General features: G+C 39.4%; 2 protein-coding genes and 1 long non-coding RNA gene across 4 annotated transcripts in view; 1 reads left to right on the top strand and 2 right to left on the bottom strand.

Moving 5' to 3' along the window:
• The window catches only part of LOC131795529 (tetratricopeptide repeat protein 28-like), a 31,665-nt gene that overhangs the window by 804 nt on the left and 12,162 nt on the right, over positions 1-18,699 (bottom strand). The gene's annotated exons all lie outside the window — the stretch shown is intronic.
• On the bottom strand, positions 68-12,058 carry LOC131795707 (tetratricopeptide repeat protein 28-like). Of its 2 annotated transcripts, none has more exons than XM_066165023.1 (3): positions 11,666-12,058; positions 2,202-5,278; positions 68-1,683 (listed from the first exon to the last, which is right to left on the bottom strand). In XM_066165023.1, the coding sequence occupies exon 2, from the start codon at positions 5,251-5,253 to the stop codon at positions 2,203-2,205; it is 3,051 nt and encodes a 1,016-aa protein (XP_066021120.1). In that variant the 5' UTR covers positions 5,254-5,278; positions 11,666-12,058; the 3' UTR covers positions 68-1,683; position 2,202. The 2 variants fall into 2 exon arrangements, with proteins under 2 accessions (XP_066021120.1, XP_066021121.1); XM_066165024.1 differs by lacking the exon at positions 11,666-12,058 and adding an exon at positions 10,062-10,137.
• On the top strand, positions 10,711-12,251 carry LOC136280205 (uncharacterized). The gene is made up of 2 exons (XR_010717178.1): positions 10,711-10,911; positions 12,090-12,251. It is a non-coding gene; the product is annotated as an uncharacterized lncRNA (long non-coding RNA).

Raw genomic sequence — 18,699 nt, forward strand, 5'->3', positions numbered from 1 at the left:
CTTACCTTCAAATCTTTGCACTAAAATCAACCCTAAATCAGAAAAAAAAATCGCTTCAACATCTGAGTGAAGTGGTTTGAAATTTTATTGTCGACATATGCGCATGGCGCTGAAAACAGGACTCACAACTCACTAGCGTAATGTCTTTTCCGCATTTCATTTGATTCACTTCTCACAAATAAAATAACGGGGATCAATGTCACTTTCTGAGCAACTGCGCACCTACTCCTCCCTTAAACCAACATTTATCATACGTGGTTAGTAGTTTTTTCGTTGTTGAGTTAAGGGAGGTGTGGGGTACACAATTGTTCAGACACTGACTTTGATCTAACACTAGACTTATCGACTCTACATCATTTGCGTTGCGTCGCAAACGTTAGGCCACTTCAGACTACAATTACTCTTTGAAAATAAAACCAGTTATCGGTGACGTATCAAACTGATAATAAGATGCTGTTGTTAAAAGCCAACAACCTACTTCCGTATATAGTTAAACATGAAAATCCTAGCACAGGATTAAAAAATAATAAGCCCGTTCAGATTGCTGGACTGGTCGATAAATTTTCATGGCTCCATTACCTATCAACTGAGGAAAAGAGAGGTTATCTTTCTCACCAGAGGCCTTACAGATAAATAAACATTGTCCACGTGATTTAACATTTCCTAAAGGAGGGTCTCAATGGGGTGATGGCTTTTATGGCTAACAGTAAAATGTTTTGGCCATTTTACGGCTAACGGTTGATATCATACCGCTGTTGTCACCTGAAAATTTTTTAACCGTTAACTTTTTTTACGACTGTCGCTTGAAATTTGTCAATTTTTACGGCTAACGGCTACATTTCTTGGCTATTTTACGGCTATCAGTTAACCCCATTGAGACCCTCGTACAAAGGACTGGTTTTTCTAGACCTTGCAAACATTTCTGAAATCAGAAGCAATCTCAAGAGATCTAAAAATGATCAGTGAAATATGATTTTATCATAAGAATCATAAAAAATTTCGATTTGTATATTTTACCCAAAAGATAAACAAAAAAAGTTAGACTCCTTGCATTTTAGAAGGTTTCTATCACGTGCGGCTATGCGGAGTGTGAACAGAACTGGCTATGGAATTGAAAATTTTAATTTCTTACATCAAAATATACTTCTATCGTTCTCTTTCTCGTTTGATATGACTTAATTGTATTAAAATGCAAATCTTAACAAAAGGAAGTGATGTCAAAGAAATGCTAAAATACTGTTGAACTGAACATGATCATCTTCTTGATGTAACAGGTTGCTTTAAAAAAATGGTATAACCGGCCAAAACACCTTTAGTTTTCAGTTTTTAGAGCTAAGATAAAGCTAAGGATATCATTTACATTTTTAATTCTTAAACCTCTGTGGTCAAGAATTAACACCATATTTAAAAAAAATTGAGCTTTTGTTCTATTTTGGTTTTTAGAACGGTTTAAAAGGCACAAAATAAATTCAGATATTAATGTCACTCCGGCCACGTTCTTGGTGACTGAGAAGAAAACTAAGCAAATAAAATAAATATTTCAACTTGGCAGACTCAGTTTCGAGCGCCCTAAGCACTGTAAAGTACAAAGTGGTGCTTTCACATGGCTGTACCTCATCGCTGTACCACAAGGTCCATGACTTAGGGATGATCATGTCCATGTTTGTCCTCTTGCATGATTACCTAAGAATCATAAACATATCAAAAGATCTTAAATTTCCATTAAAGTTTATACAGGGGGCGCTTTTATTAGAAAGAAAAGAAAATTGCTTGCAGGACAAAAACAACAACATTTTGGGACAAGAAACTCATACGTCAGTAAACAGGCATGGCAATTCAATTAAATTCAGGAAAAATTGATTGACACCGCGGGCTGGACGGCCTATATGAACAAAAAAATAAAACCATTTTTAAATTTGAGGTAGAGTAGCTGGGAGGTCTAAGCCCTGTTTTCACAACTGATGGTCTCAAGTTTGAGTCCCAGGCAAACACCTCTGACAATAATCCAACTGATTTAACTCCTGGTAGTTGCGATTTTGAAATCTGTCATCTACATTCGAATATTTTTTCAGATCTTATTTCGTCGGTCCACTAAAGAGGAAACCTGTCAGGAGTGAAACATGTAGTTTAGCTAGCTTTATTGGTCCTCTTAATTGGGTACTTAAAGATTGAAATCGACTGATGCCTTCCGTCTTACTTACCTTAAAATGTGAGAGTTACATTGTCACCAAGTAAGACAAATGGAGCCCAGTGCTTCCTATCAGAGTACAGTACTGACTCTCTCATTTTTTTCATGGTCAAGTGAAGAGATTCGCTTGCACTGAGTTTCTCGCGGATCAAGAACTTGTAGAATATGTTCATGAATGCTTTGGTAGCCCCATCATCGACAGCCCACAATGACATCAGAACTGAACGAGCACCAGATCCTAAGAAAGCTCGAGCAATTCCAACAATCCCTTCGGCTTTTAATGCCTTACCACGAGCACTGTGACAACAGCTGAGTACCACCAGCTTGGCTCTGATACCAACTCGAGCTATGTCGCTCATTGTTAGCAAGACGTCGCCGATCTTAGGAACTCCAACGACAGACCTGTTGGGAGCAAGAGCTATTTCCCCGGTGGTTTCATCACCATGGGCAGCAATGTGCACTAAGCTCACTTCTTGGATTCTTTTCAAGACTTCCTCCTTTGTGGCCTCCTCTCCTATCAAACAGCGCACTCCTACCAATCTTGACACCATCTGCGCTTCTTCTCTGGCTTTAGGCAATGGATCTAGAGTCTTTACACTTCCATTTATCTCTACAGGGCCAACCGCTGGATCTCCGACGATCAAAGCTCCACTTTGAGAGTGATAGCTGGCTGCCGAGTCGTGAATGAGCTTCAGTGTCGTTATAGACGGGATGAGGCGGACTCTCACAGTTTCAGAAAGGTACTTTCCATTTTCATCCTTTAACGATGCAAATGGCGTCAAAAAAAGGCCGGGTTCTGGGGATATGATGATCTCCGGGCTGTCTATGAGGTCAAATATAGGAGCAATAAAGGCAGCGTACGACTTGACCGTATAGGAAAGGCCAATGTATGATTTGCTTCCGATTTGTTTCACTTGCATTTGCACAGAACCTTTGTTTGGTTTTAACTGTTGTTCCTGTGAAGCAAATGGATAATTTTCATACAGCAGAGCCAATGAACGATCTTCGCAGTGTGGATCATCCAAAGTCGATGAAGAGGCATCCATTTCAGGCTCTTTGGTGGCACTACTTTCTTTGAATAACTCTGTTTCTAAGTCTATTTTTACCAGTTTGAATTTTACACTTCCGCCTTTGTCAACGAACCACAGGGCGAAATCGCTATTCATTTGAAAAGTTGCTATAAAGAGGAAGTTCCTTTGCTGTTCTTTAAAAAAGTTTTGGAGGGCATCTGGAGTTACTTCGTTATGAACAAGACTCCTTTTGATTCCGTAACTCTCCGACATTAGATCAACAAGGGCACGACTTCGTCCGAGCTCCAGGGTGAAAAGGGCTTGGTTGAGATTCCCCTCGCGAAGAAGCAGCCACGAAAGAGATTTATAACAAGAATAGTTCTTACCATCCAATGAAATCTTGTCTGTTTCATCTTTGAGGAAAGATCGAGTTCTTTTGTGGATTTTAATGCTTTCGTGCAAGTTTTCACATGCTTTCGAAAAGTTGCCTTCAGAGGAATATATTTCCCCTAAAGTGTTACGAAGATAGATTTGCGACTGATCTTCCATTCCAATTTCCTTCTTCAACTCTAGCGCTTTGCTCTGATACCAGATTGCTTTCTCGTTGTGACCTTGAGCAAAATAAACATTACCAAGAAAAACGTAACAAGACACCTCTCTTTGTTTTTCATCAATCCCTTTCACGATTTTAAGTGCATTCTTAGCATGCTCAATGGCTTGCTCATATTTTCCAAGAGCAAAATTCAAGGCGGCAAAACTAATTAAAACTGATGTCTTTAATTGTATGTGTCCGACTTCTTCACTGACTTTCAGAGCTTTCTGTAAATATTCGCATGCTTTCTGATATTGACCAGTAGAAATATAAATATCACTGATATTAGCAAATGTCATGGCAAGATCCACTTTGTTTCCAGTTTTTTCGAGAACATCAATAGCCTTTTCTAAATAGCTCTTGGCTTTCTCATCATCACCAAGATAACTGGGAAGTTTGCTGGCATTTTTATAGCATATTCCCATGATTTCGAGATCCCCTTTTTCCTCGCAGAGTTTAATGGCTTTTTGGTGATATTGTCTTGCCTTCTCATAATCACCGAAGGACATATAAAGATTTCCAAGGTCAGTGAGGTTTCCAGCCTTTTTGACACCTGCGTCTGATTTGAGTTGAAGGGCTCTTTCAAGATATTCTAGGGCTTTTCGAAACTGACCGAGTTTCCTTGAAACTTTTCCAATAAAGTACAGATTTGCTGCCTCCAACACTCTGTCTTCGATGTCTACACTAAGTTTAAGGCTTTTTTCGTAATATTCAAGTGCCTTTTTGAAGTCACCACGTGCCTCATACACTCCACCAATGTTGTTGTAGGATGTTCCTTCATCTTTTCTGCGTCCAAGTCTTTTACGAATCTCGAGTGCTTTTTCGTGGAAATCAAGTGCTACCTCAAGATTGCCCAGGTAGTTATGATTCATTACTCCCATGTTGTTGTAGTATATCGCTTGCTGTATCTCATCTCCAATTTCCTTATTTATTTTAAATGCTTTCTCATAATAGTGACGAGCCTTTTCATAATTTCCACGCACATTACATACCTCACCAATGTTGTTGTAAACCCATCCCTCGAGTTCTTGTTTCTCATGTCTTGATAGTCCACTTACATCAAGAGCCTTTTGATAATGCTCCATAGCTCTTTCATACTGGCACTCAATGTGAAGCGATCTACCCAAGTGGCAGTGACACCACGCCTCTCTCAATCTAGGACCAGCTTTTTCGTAGATGCACAATGCCTTTTTTAGGCAGCTGATTGATTCTTTGATCCGACCGAGGTCATAGAATTTAAGACCACGTTCCTCGAGTAACAGAACTGCCCTCATAAACTTTTGGCGTATCACATATTCGATCAGTGTCAGTACGGAAGAGGGTTTGCTCACTGACAGTTGATTCAATAATACCAAGCACTCAAAATACAAGCCAATGGATTCAGCCCAGCGATTTGTGTTGGTTAGAAATACCGCCACAGCATACCCAATGAGGAAAGCTTTCACCGCTGGTATTTTGTCCATCTTTCTGCTGTTCCCCAATAGATTACTAAAAAAACAAACAGAAACAATAACCAAGATGTCAATATATTTGTATCTAACAGGAACATCAGCTAAGCGTGGATACCTTTGTTCTTTTAGGCTGGAATATATCCTATAATCCCAACAAAGTGGTCAAACGTCACACTCCCCTCGTCAATTGTAACGTCACCTTTGTGCGAAGTTGGCAAATCTTTTTCACTGCTACGGGGTTGCGTGGTTTTGAATCTCCTCGGCGATATATCGGCTGTTGATTCGTGATTATGCAAAGGTAACCCAAGCTCGCAAAATGAGCCTTCGTAAGTATGTAAATATGTCATGAGTTGCGCTACGGACGAAATATAATTATTTTCATGGGAATAAATAGAGCTCTCTCGACGTAAAAAATCTGAACTTGTTTTGAATATAAATAAACTTATTTAAAAAAGAACAACGTGGATTTACTAAAGCAGGGTTTAATGGCCCCAGATCATTCCGAAAAAATCATATGATCCGGTAAATTTGTTTTTATTTAAAACTAGGCTCATTTTGCGAGCTCAAACCGACAGCCTTCGTATGGAAAAACAACAACTGTGCGGGTGCTTTAACACCTGGTGTCACATAACAGAGGATGTAGTCCGCACAAAAGACGTAATTTTGGCCAGCGAGTGCTCATATTGTCTTGGTGAAAATTATAGCTGCAATCTTTGATTTTTAGGGCGAGGGAAGGCTGGGAAGAGAAAGTAATAGTGGTAAGGGGGCGAGTGACATGGCCAGTTGCGAGCTTGTAACGTTGACTCGCCCTAATAAGACGCCTGCCCCGAGAAGAAGCCTGCACAATATGCAGGTTAGAGAGGATGAGGACTTCACTCTCTCTTGTTACGGCTGTAAAGAAATATCGACCACCATGACAAAGGGTAGTAAGTGGTTTCTTGGTCGCCTTGTCTACGTCATGCGAAGTATCGATTACAGATGGCTTCATTTACAATACGAGGAGATCTATAAAAGTGAAAACTTGAAAAAAGGTTTATCTTGCAAGTTGTTTGTTAGAAAAAAACATAATGCGAAAACTGAGTAAACGGCGGCAAAGACCTAAAGTGGCCCCTAAGTCACGAGACCAATCTCATTGTCAAGTCTGTTCGGGCGTAAGGTTCGCGTCGACCATAATCCTTTAACCCCCATGAGTGACCAAGAAAGAATTTCTCCTTACAATATCAATACAATATCAAGCAGGCAAGTGACGAGAATAATGAAAAATATTAATTAGGGGATAATTAGTCGATCCAATACCAAATTCTCCAAATTAACATCACGAGAACTTTATGGCAGACAGTAAGGAGAATTACTAATGAGATCTTGGGAGTTTAAGGGTCAACACCATACTTCCGCTGAAAACTAATTAACGGTGTGTATGATCTAGTGAGCCTATTCTGGTAATTCTGCTGATGGCTCTAATTTTCTCGCTGTTTCAACACGAATGCATAAATATTACTAGTAATAAGATAACTGAAGTGCATACCATTTAGGGCTTGGTTGTTTAAAGCTGGGTTAGGTAACCCAAAGTTAGTGTGAAATTTTATTTAATAGCACATATTCTTTTGTCAAGAATTTGATTTTTTGGATGCTCTAAATCAAATTGAGAAAATTATCCGAAAGAGGCTTTTGAAAAAAGTAATAAAGAAACCTGGATTAAAATTTAACCATGGGTTTGCTCTAATCGGCCATCGTACAACTGGGCACAGAGCTTTAAGAAGGGTGTTACTAACTGTGGATCAGCAGAACGCGGATCCTCTGGAACCAGCAGAACTTGCGGAACCATTCATTTTTTGTAGAAAAAAATAATAATGAAATAACATGAGAACTTAAAATACCTTAACAATGTTCGAGATTTCTTTTTCGGGCATAAAGAAGATAGCGTTTAAAGAGAAATATATATATTTTCTTAATCTACCTTGACGTCCAACCATATTGCGCCCAAGCTCACACAAAGCGCCCAAGCTCACACAGTGAGCGTCTGTGAATAGGCAAGTATGTTCATGTTGTGCAATTAGTGAAATTAAAGAGTTTGCATGGAAATAAACAGTCGCGCCCTCAACCTTAAAAATTGTCGAACTATTTTTGAATAGGAGCAAATTTTCCCAGCTCAAGTGGTTATTCTTTTGCATCGTGAGTTCACTCAATTATATCCGCCGTCAATTCCTTTCACCCGGCTCTGAAATATACTTGGGAAATTTCTGACACTTCTTTGGCTTTTGTAGACAGAAAAATTTCAGTTGAGGGCAACGTGCTATGCACTAATGTTAACTAAAAACCTACAGATTGACATAGTTACTTCAGTTCATTTTCGCAGCCATCACGCGTCAAAAATTCCATACCTTTTACACAGTTTCTCAGACTTTGTCGTTTATGTAGTGACCAATCTGATTTTCCCAAAAAATCAGAGGTGTGTGCCAGTTTTTCGATAAACGTGGCTATCCTGTTTCTGTCGTTCAAGAGGGCCACCACCGTACCCAACTAATTGATCGACAGTCAGCACCACAAGCGGCTCTTAAGGAAAATACCGATTGCACTCCATTCACTCTCACATTTCACCCGGCCCTCACAACCACGCAGTTAAATCTATCATTCTTAAAAAATTTAAATTATTTCAAAACGATTCAGAGACTGTTATTATCTTTTCGCAACCCCCACTAATTTCATTCAAACGCGACAAAAAATGACCAATGACCAATGACCAACCTATAACTTTCAAATGCGCTCGCTCACGATGCAAAACTTGTTGTATGGACTCAAGAGATCCATTAAGATCACTGTTCACTTCAAGTGTACCTCCGCCAATGTTATCTATTGCATAACTCGCACATATTCCGTGGGATACGGTGGCCCATTGTTACATAGAAGACACTCTATCTGCTTTTTAAATTCAATTTTATCGCGCAGTAAATGAAAAATTATCGCGCGAGAAATGGGAAATTTGTTGGGTCGCACAAGATCGGCTGTCATACACGTTGTTTCTGTGGCTGCAACAGTTGAGGAGGTATGCTTTGAGGTCGGTAGTTCGTTTTATTTTCGTGAAAAGATCATTGAGCAGTACTTTGCAATACTTCCACTACACAGCTTTGTGAATCAATTCAGTAAACCTTGATTTTGCGAAATCTTACGAGACACTTTCAGAGATGGCTGTCAGTCGAGTGTCTCAGAACAAGTGTGGATTATCTAATCTTTCTGATTATAGTGCAGGTTTGAAAATTTCTAGATGTCACTTCTGCGTCGCCAACCCCGTTAAGAAAGAACTTTCCAACTGTTGCAGCCACTGTCGTCTCGTCCACGGAAACAACGTGAGTGACAGCCGATCACGTGCGACCTGACAAGTTTCCCATTTATCGCGCGATAATTTATCATTTATACCGCATTTTTCTTGGCGCGATAATTTATCATTTATACCACATTTTTCATCGCGCTGTAAATGAGGAAATTGAATTTAAAAAGTGTATGGCGTGTCCTCAACAGGCTACCGTAGTACAGGGTCGTAACGAGGTATATTTTTTCGTCGCTGATCCCGTATTTTTACGCAAATTTTTAATCCCTGATCCCAAAAGTGATGAAAATTTTGATCCCTGATCCCACAAAATCTAGACGCCTGATCCTTGAGCCCATGGAAAACACGCTGATCCCGATCCCGAGGGCTTTGATCCCGGATCCGAGGCTGTGATCCCTGATCCCACCCTTTTTTAGGCCCGTTGATCCCTGATCCCATATACCTCGTTACGACCCCTGTAGTAGGATGCCTGTGGCATACCAGGTAAAACCAGCTGGTTACTTCTTCATTGCATGGACAAATTGCAAAGCAAGTCAATAGGAATGCGTAAAATCTTTATCGATTTTCATCCTATGAAAACATTGGCGGATGGATTGATCAAAAGCGGACAAAAATAATCCTGTGCTTTTCCATAGTTAGTAGAGGAGTCTAGTAACTATGGCTTTTCTGACAAAAGAAACCTGTGGAATTCATTTCCGCTTATATTTAATTTCACTCAGTGACCGAATCCGAGAACACCTTCGAAACGGAGAAAGAAATGATACGACCCATCCAAACCAGTCGCTAGACACTTCAATCTCTCTATCATTCTGAGCAGTACACGGCAGTTTGCGGCCTTTCCCTACATCTAGGCAGTTCGCAAGGCCGCAAAACTCTAAAACTAAAATTTATCTTTCAAATCGGCACTCTTCAACCCCACCGTATCAACGAGCGCTTTTTCATTAAACTAATTACGCTATCGACATTGCTGATCCTAGCAGTATGCAGGACGCGTACTGTGGAATCTCTGTGGCTCAGTGGTTACAGCATCAATACAGTTAATAGGAATGCTTAAAATCTTTATCGATTTTCATCCTATGAAAACATTGGCGGCTGGATTGATCAAAAGCGGACACAAAAATAATCCTGTGCTTTTGTGACAAAAGAAACCTGTGGAATTCATTTCGGCATATCTTTAATTTCACTCAGTGACCAAATCCGAGAACACCATCGCAACGTAGGAAGAAATGATACGACGCATCCAAACCAGTCGCTAGACACTTCAATCTCCCTATCATTCTGAGCAGTACACGGCAGTTTGCAGCCTTTCCTTACATCTAGGCAGTTCGCAAAGCCGCAAAACTCTAAAACTAAAATTTATCTTTCAAATTGGCACTCTTCAACCCCACTGTATCAACGAGCGCTTTTTCATTAAACTAATTACGCTATCGACATTGCTGATCCTAGCAGTCTGCAGAACGCGTGTCATATGAACTTCGTAAAAGACATCGCTCACCGTGGAGTCTTTGTGGCTCAGTGGTTAGACCATCGGAGCGTAGAGTCCGAAGGTTTTAGGATCGATTCCTTATGGGGACTCCAAATTTTTCTTTGTCTCACGCTCGTGACGAGACGAAAAAAACATCTTTCTCTAATTAATTCTTATTTTTCCGTCACCATAATCCCACCAATAGTGTAGCCCCATTTTCTGCATGTAAACACACACGTCCCTCAATTCCTCAAATCGCTCTGGCGAAGGGCTAATGCTCGCAACGTCAGCTTTGAAACTCTCTGTCGAAAACGCACCAAAGACACGTTCCCTGATTAATCAACTCTTTTAATCGACGAATACAATCCAGGTATAACTAAAGCATCAACAACAACTCGACCGCGTGCAGGATTTCTCAACCAACTAGAAAAGAAACGTGATACCTCGGAGCACAAAGTACATTCTGGGAAATTGATTGATTGGAGACATTTCCGGTCATGACAAAAACAACAATAGCGAAACTAAAAACGACTTAAGGCATTGTTCACGGTTCCCGACACTCTCTACGGTGGCCTATTTACGCTATCAACTCAGTCGATAATACTAATTACCCAACTATCTATAAAAAAAAATATGCAGTCTTCGCAAACTGCTCCAGCAATAGCCATATTTAATTTAGTGTAACCATCATGAAATTAAATCTTTCCTGACTGATTTCTTTATTGACCGTTTGAATAAGAAATGATATTTAATTTCAATTCCAGGTTCTGTCTTCTTTGCCATGGTAACCGGCTATGAGAAGAAATGGAGGTCATCTGGAATGTCAGTTTAAGATGGCAATAAATTCGTGAAACCGATCGGATTGCAAAGCAATAAAGGGGTAAGTTTCTAAAGAAACTGTGGTGCTGCGTCGGTGGGAGAGTATAACAGGTAATTTAGTGTTAACAACTGGGTTGAAAACGTTAATTTACGTTTACCTACATTTACGTAATTTACGTTTTCAACCCGGATTGCAAAGCAGTTCATAACCGTAGTACAATCTCATAAAAACCCGGGAGTACAACTAGATAAATGCGTTTCGTTTCGTCGAATGCAAAAATAAATCGGGAAAGGGAGAAATGATTATTACTATAATAATCCTATGCGTGCCATTCCACGAAATCCCCGGTTGTCAAGACAGGAAGGCACATCAACTCTAAACATTGGATCGAGTTTGAATTGGAATAAAAAGTGATTCTAAACCAGCTCATCTTCCAGAAGCGTAACTCAAAGCTCATTCAGATACACAAATACTAAATATTACTGCAGGTATACTGCATTTGTTTGGATGTAGAACAAGAAGGCAGAAACAGTTTATGACCGTGTTGTTTATTCAATGCACACACACAAGTCGAAAAGCCCGAAAACTGAAAGCATACTGTCCCGGTTATCATGGCATTAGTGATGTAACATAGACCAGAAATTAATTAACGATTACGTACATATCGTCAACTCTAAACATTGGATCGAGTTTGAATTGGAATAAAAAGTGATTCTAAACCAGCTCATCTTCCAGAAGCGTAACTCAAAGCTCATTCAGATACACAAATACTAAATATTACTGCAGGTATACTGCATTTGTAAATGCGTCTTACCTCTAGTTTAGATTAGTGTCTCTCGAAGTTCGGTGATTACGTCGCAGTCAGTTATCAAATTTCTATAACCAGAAGCCCAAATTACGCTTGAGAACACATAAGAAACATAAGAAACAGGAGAGGTCTACGACCGTTTCGAAGATACAATCTCTTGAGGAAGCCTGCTTATGTGTACATTTAATAACATTAGCCCTGTATCTGTTACCAAGTGACCTTGACCGGAACTCTTCCGCGCCAGTAGTTAGCGTGACTTTGCACATTCAATATTGTGTGACAAGATCATTATCCCGTTACACCCTAACATTCTCCACACTTTCCTCTTTGCGCCTCCTATGGTACTGACAAGGTGAATTTATTTGACAATTGAAAGTTTCTAAAATTAACGATTTCCTTTTTTTTTCATGACCTCACCATTTGATCCAAGAGTGATACCGCAAGGTGAAGTTAGAAGTCAGTCACGGTCATTACAGTGAGAGAAATCCGGTCTGGCAATTTTCTTGTAGCATGAAGAGAAGTTATAAAAAAAGAGTTGAATTCAGCAGCTAAAAAAAAACTACGGCAGCTAAAAAAAAACTACGGCATTTAATACGGGAATCTTGGAATCGCCACAACAACTACAACTTCATCGTGGAACTAGTAAATTACAAAATTGTACTTTTATCTTTAAATCTTAGTTAGAGATGATTTGATCATCTCAAGGATGTCTAACAACGCACATAATTATGCAAAAGACTAAAAAAACACCTCTTTCGTTTAAGGTGACTATAAATTTAAATAACAATAACCTTTCATACTACACACTGAATGTATAATCAAGTAACTTGTGCGAACAGCACGTAGCTCTTTTAGGGGCGGTACCTTAGGAACGCCTTTCCCCCGCCTCCACTTACCAGTATCCACTCAAGGAATGAGGCGTTTTCAAATCGATGCGATTTTTTTAAGACTCCTCTCTTGAAACTGTTTCCAAAAGTCTCCATCTTCACTAACTTTCCTTTGAGTATTTTGGTGGGTATGAAAAACAAAGACAAACAAGACAAAAAAGGAAACCACAGTGTTTCAAAAAAGCATTCGGCGTATATGGGGCTTTGGCCACAGAACAAAGATGTCGTGAAAATTCTACCACAGAGGCGGATGATTTTCTTTACTTAATGATGTTTTTCTCTTTCATAGGTTCGTTCCTCAATACACGTTCGTAACCAAGTACCGAAAGATCAATTGTCTGAAAACCGCCGTCCAATATCAACTCACTGACGGCTCGCCCTGCTGCGGGAGACTGCTGGGTACCATAACCGCTAAAGTCGTTTACGAAAATAAGATTCCTTATTTGGGGATGACGTCCTATTATGCAATTCTGATCCAGTGTGTTGTATTCATAGTGACCAGCCCAGGTGCTTTGACCCTATATCATGAATCAGAGAATTATAACAGTTACCAAACATTTAAGGTAGAGCAAAAGCTAAACAACTACTGAAGCTTGGGCACAAACTCTTAACCAAAAGCGTCTCAAAAAAGTCTTTTTTAACCCCAAAGTATTTACATCGCAGACGCTTGACGGATTTTGGTTATTTACAAAGGGTACTAATTTTTTCAAAGCAGGTTTATGTTTAAGGGCCTGGCCGTTTGTAACCCGTCGATTGGGAATTATCTCTGTTTACTTTATGAAAAACCTATTCCACCTCCACTTCCGCTTGAAAAAAATAAATAAATAAAACGAAAACGAACAAAAAATAAAAAATGTTACCACAATGTTAAACTTGTCTCAAATTACAAAACAACTGTCTATAAGAGGTGGGTGTGGTAGGGGACGGTGGTGGATCGACCCCCGATTTCTGCTTTCTTTCCAAGGTTGGAAAACTTTCCTTGTTCTCTTACTTATAATGGCCTTTTCTCGCTACCTCTACAAAGATTAAAAACCCCTAAGGTTTGCTTATTCTTCCGGGCTCGATATTTTGCTTGAGATGGTTGTTCCTCCTAACGCCTATTGCTGCGGTATATAGAATACACAAGTCATATATTTTGCATTCTTTTATTTTGTAAAATTTAATCAAAGTACTTCAATAAAATATTTACATTGAAACCACTTATATTGTTCCGTGAAGTTCATAATGGTAATGTACCTCAAACTTAAAAAAAAATAGGAAAATTACAAATGTACTGCAATGCTGAACTCCTAATAACAACTAAAAGTTGACTGGAAGTAAAATATCTTAATTGTTAAAATACGCCAACATTGTTCCCTCTAAGACCGATAATCACCAAAGTATTTTCATCCTCTCTCACCATCTTTCTAAATTTGAAATATTTCCGGTATCTGGAATAGTATAGTAAGCAAGCAAATTTATATCTAATAAGTTAGCATTCCTGGTTCAATTCAAAGATGCTACTCAAAGAGAAAGAAAATATTTTATTACGCAAATTTCCGAAGATGGTAATCTCATTAAAATAACAGATTTCAGTTCAAGAAGTTCAGCAATAACACATCATTTATACTCACCAAATTACAAAATAGTTTCTTCTCTCTTGCTCTTGTTTTTTAACTAGCAATCTTTGCAGTACCTGGGACAGGAAAAGTAACCCTTGAAATAATGAAGAATTTAACACTTCTGGGTCCACTCGAAAGTGATTTACAGCACAACGACATTTAAAATATTTGTGGGTGCAAATTTCCGAGGTGGAAACTTTCTACTCTGTAACATAGAATTCACTTTAAAAGGTTCGACGTTTCTGGGGCCCAGGCCTGTACTCGAAGGTCCCGTTACTCGACAGGTACGTAAGGCTGTCCTGTTTTGATTCAGGATGGGGGTTTTAAAAGTTTTAAAACTTAAAACCAGTTCATATTTTCGTTAAATTTTCTTTTAAAATATGGCTTTGGGCCCGCTATGTTACCGGAACTTTCGAGAATCGGGTCCCTGTTTCCAGTGAAAATGATTTATTGCGCATAACACTGAAAATATTTGCGGGTGCAAATTGTGGAAATGTGGAAACTTATATTGAATAGCAAGGACTTGAGTTCAAGGGGCGCAACGATGAACTTTGCTCACCAGGAAAAAAAGTATTATCGTCTTCCTTGACCCTTCGTCTTTACTGGAAGGGAAAATTTAATCGAGAAATACTGAAGAATTACACGTTTTTGGTTCCAGTTAAAATATTTTGCTCCATAATAACATTGAAAATAATTACAAATGCAAAATTTTGCATGCGGAAACTTCTAAGGAATTAAATAATTCAGTACAGGCGGTTTAACCACAACACATCACTTTTACTCACCAAAATAGAACGTATCCTCGACTTGGACTCGTAACTTTAGAAGTTACCTGAAGAAGGAAAGAAACGAGAAAATTACTAACGTACATTTTTGACACTTCTGATTCAACTAGAAAAGAATCATAGTGTAACAATGCTATTCACCACAGTAGCATTGTTTTAATCTGTACGATGGTCAGTTAGTCAGTAGGCCAATCAGTCAGCCAGCCAGTCAGTTATTTAGCTGGCCAGCCGGTTAATAAGTCACATTGCTGGTGAGTAATTTTTCAGATAGCCAGTCCATCCGCCATTCAGTCACTAGGTCAGGAGATGAGCCAGTCAGCAAGTAAGTTGTCAAGACACATTCAGCAAGTCAGTAAGACAGCCAAACAGTAAATCAGCCAGCCAGTCAGTCAGTCAGCCAGGCAGCCAGCCAGTCAGTAAGTCAGTGAACAAGTCTGTTGGCTAGCCACTCATTCAGCCAGTCAGTTGGTCAGGCAGTAATTCAGTTGCAAATAAACAGTTAGCCAGAGCCACTCAGAAAGTCATTCAAAGTCATTCAGTCAGTCAACTGACCAGCCAGCCAATCAGTAAGTCAACCACCAAGCCAGTCAAAGAGTCATTCAGCCAGTAGGTCAGTCAGTCAGTCAGCACACCATTCAGTCAGTCAGTCAGTCAGTCAGTCAGTCAGTAAGTCAGCCACTCAGTCAGCCAACCACTTAGACAGCCTGTCAGCCCTTCTAAAAGCCATTCAGTCAGCCAACCAATTTGCTCAACTATTCATTCAGTCGATTGGTCAGCCAACCAACCAATCAGTCAGCCAGTCAGTCAATCAGAGTGTCAGTGACTCAGTCAGTCATAAAATCAGTCAACCAGCCAGTAAGACAGACAAGAAGTCATGCAGCCAGCCAATAATTAGTCAGCCAACCATTCTGCCAGTCAGTCACTCCATTACCCAGCAAGTCAGTTAGACTGTAAGTCCACCCCCAGTCAGCCTCTCAGTCAGTCAGTCAGCTAGCCAGCCAGCCAGTCAGTTAGTCAGTCAGTCAGTCAGTCAGTCAGTCAGTCAGTCTGTCAGTTGGCCTCTTAGAGGATCATTTAGTGATTCAATCAGCCTTTCATTTGGTCATTTAGTTCATCAGCCAGTCAGTAAATCAGTAAGGCCAGAACACCAGCACCCTGCCATTCACTCACATATTCATCCACTCACCTACTCAATTCCATACTCAATCAGCAAGCCACTTCTCAGTCAGTTAACAAGCCACTGACAAGTAAGTTAGCCAGCTTGTCAGCAAGTAAATTCATCTGACAGTCATTGAGTCAGTCAGCCAGTAAGTTACTTACTCTACAGTTTTAAGGTGGACTGAACATGCAGTCTGTCAATTAGTCTGTCTGTCGGCCTCTTAGAGGATCATTTAGTAATTCAATCAGCTTTTCATTTGGTCATTAAGTTCATCAGTCAGTAGGTCAGTCAGCCATTATGCAAGGCAGTCAGCTACTCAGACAACTGGTCATTCAGTAAGTCATACTGTCAGTCAGACAGCAAGCCAGCAAGTCAGTCAGAAAGCCAGTCAGTCACTCAGTCAATGCATAAAGGCTTAATGTTCTAATGAAACTGTGATGCTGCATTGGTGGGGGATATAACTAATAGATAATTTGGTTTGATCAAATGAGTTGATAATGTGAAATGATCACCATAGAAAGATGCTAAAGCTGACTTTTAACTAACACTTTAAACATCACTTTAAGTTTCTCTTGAAAGTGACCATTTCACATTATCAACTCAGTTGATAAAACAGTTAGTCAATTTGTCAGGCAGTCAGTCAGTCAAAAAGTAAAATGAATAAAAGGGGTACATTTCTAAAGAAACTGTGGTGCTGCATTGGTGGAAGAGTATAACAAGGTAATTTGGAATTATCAACTGAGTTGGTAATGTAGATCGACCTCTGTAAAGAGTTTCAAAGCTGACATTTTGAGCATATGCCCTTACCTTGGTCAGAGCAAAAGACAAAGGGCTAAAGCTCAACATGTCAGCTTTGAAACTCTTAATGAAGGCCAATTTATGTTATCAACTCAGTTGACAACACCAAATTACCAAGTCAAAAAGTCAGGCCAGCACACAAGCAGTCAGACAACCAGTACATTACACATTTACTCACTCATTCACTCACTCCCCAGCTCATTCAGTCACTGAGTCAACAAGCCAGACAGCCAGTTGGTCAGCCAGCCTGCCAAGTCGTAAACTCTACAGACAGTCAGTGACCCCAGGTAGTCAGTCAGCCAGTAGTAACATACAGTGCAGTTACAAGGTGGACTGGGCATGCATTCTGCCTGTTTCTTTATAGGGTATGCTCCTAACGAACCAATCTGTTGGTCAGTCAGCGAAACATATCACTTTAAATAAGTCAATAAAAGGAGGGGGGAAGAGAGCAAAATACCTATAATAAAAGTTTTGCATTCTCTTTTTTCCCTTCTTTCCAGTTTCTTTTTATTGTCATGGTTAGCTATTTGCATAGTCTTCTTTGCAACAGTTCTTTGGGATGTCATGCAATGTCCTCCCCCCCCTAAAAATGAAGCTTCTTTTAAAAGGGAGGGTTTACTAAATGGCATCCAAAAGGAATGTTGTGATAGTAGTCTTTCAAAAACCATAATCATACATCAAGTATTTGTCACTGGTGGACTGAAAAGTTAAGCATTTGTTCTTAATATGCAATTTACTCGAACCATGTCAATAGCCAGGTTTCCCCTATATAGAATAAACAATAAAAAGAATTCTGTAAGTATGCATATGTAATAAACATACCATAGACATTAATGGTGATTAACCCTTTCACTCCCAAGATCTAATTAGTAATTCTCCTTACTATCTGCCATACAATTCTTATGATGTTAGTTCAGAGAATTTGGTATTGGATCAACTAATAATCCCATGATTGATATTCTTCTCTATTCTCATCACCTGCCTGCTTGATATTGTAAGGAGAAATTCTATCTTGGTCACTTGTGGGAGTGAAAGGGTTAACTATCTAATACTTTGGTCAGGAGGTCCTTCTTCAAAGTTACCCAACATATGATGAGTCTGTGTTGCCAGTGGTGACTCCTTTTACACTTATCTCTTCCAGTGCTAGACTGGGGCCAGCTCTGTAGATGTCACAAACCTACCATGTAGGATGGGAACAAAAACAGTAATTGAAATATTCATTTCATAGAACAAGAAATCCAAGGGGCAAGAGGTTTACTGCTAAACGATGATGCAGAAAATATGAACAGCAAAGAAAGAAATCCTACTGTGATGCCCTCAAATGGGCAACCTCTCACTGACTAGTGCATATCCACCTTAATTAAATTAAGCAGTTATACTGTACTGTAACTGACTTAATAAAAATCTTGGTCGAGATATGGAACTCATCTGTCAACACAACTCCTCCCTATCCCAACCCTTACAATTTTTGAATTCACACAATAAAATATATTTTAGGAACAGAATATGTGAGAGTCCTGCCCTTTAAAAGAATCTAAAAATATTGTTGTTTTGGACCTCAGAATGCATTAATAAGACTTAAAAGACTGATCTTTACCCTTTGACCAGTTTGGAATTGGTGACCCAAGCAGGCGTACTAGACTCCTGTTGATCTAGCTTCTCCCTTGTTGTAGTGATGAACCCTTTTTACAACACGATTAAAAGGAATTGCCTTTTATATTTTGAGTCAGAGTATATGTATCTTTACCTCTGAGTGTGTGCTAATATCTTCAACCAGTAGGTTTGTCTACTGACAAACAAACAAAATAAT

The sequence above is a fragment of the Pocillopora verrucosa genome, chromosome 4 (assembly GCF_036669915.1).
Source record: "Pocillopora verrucosa isolate sample1 chromosome 4, ASM3666991v2, whole genome shotgun sequence".
Lineage (NCBI taxonomy): Eukaryota > Metazoa > Cnidaria > Anthozoa > Scleractinia > Pocilloporidae > Pocillopora > Pocillopora verrucosa.

Excerpts from the sequence above, each read along its gene's own strand:
- LOC131795707 (XM_066165023.1), bottom strand. The coding sequence starts at position 5,253 with ATGGACAAAATACCAGCGGTGAAAGCTTTCCTCATTGGGTATGCTGTG.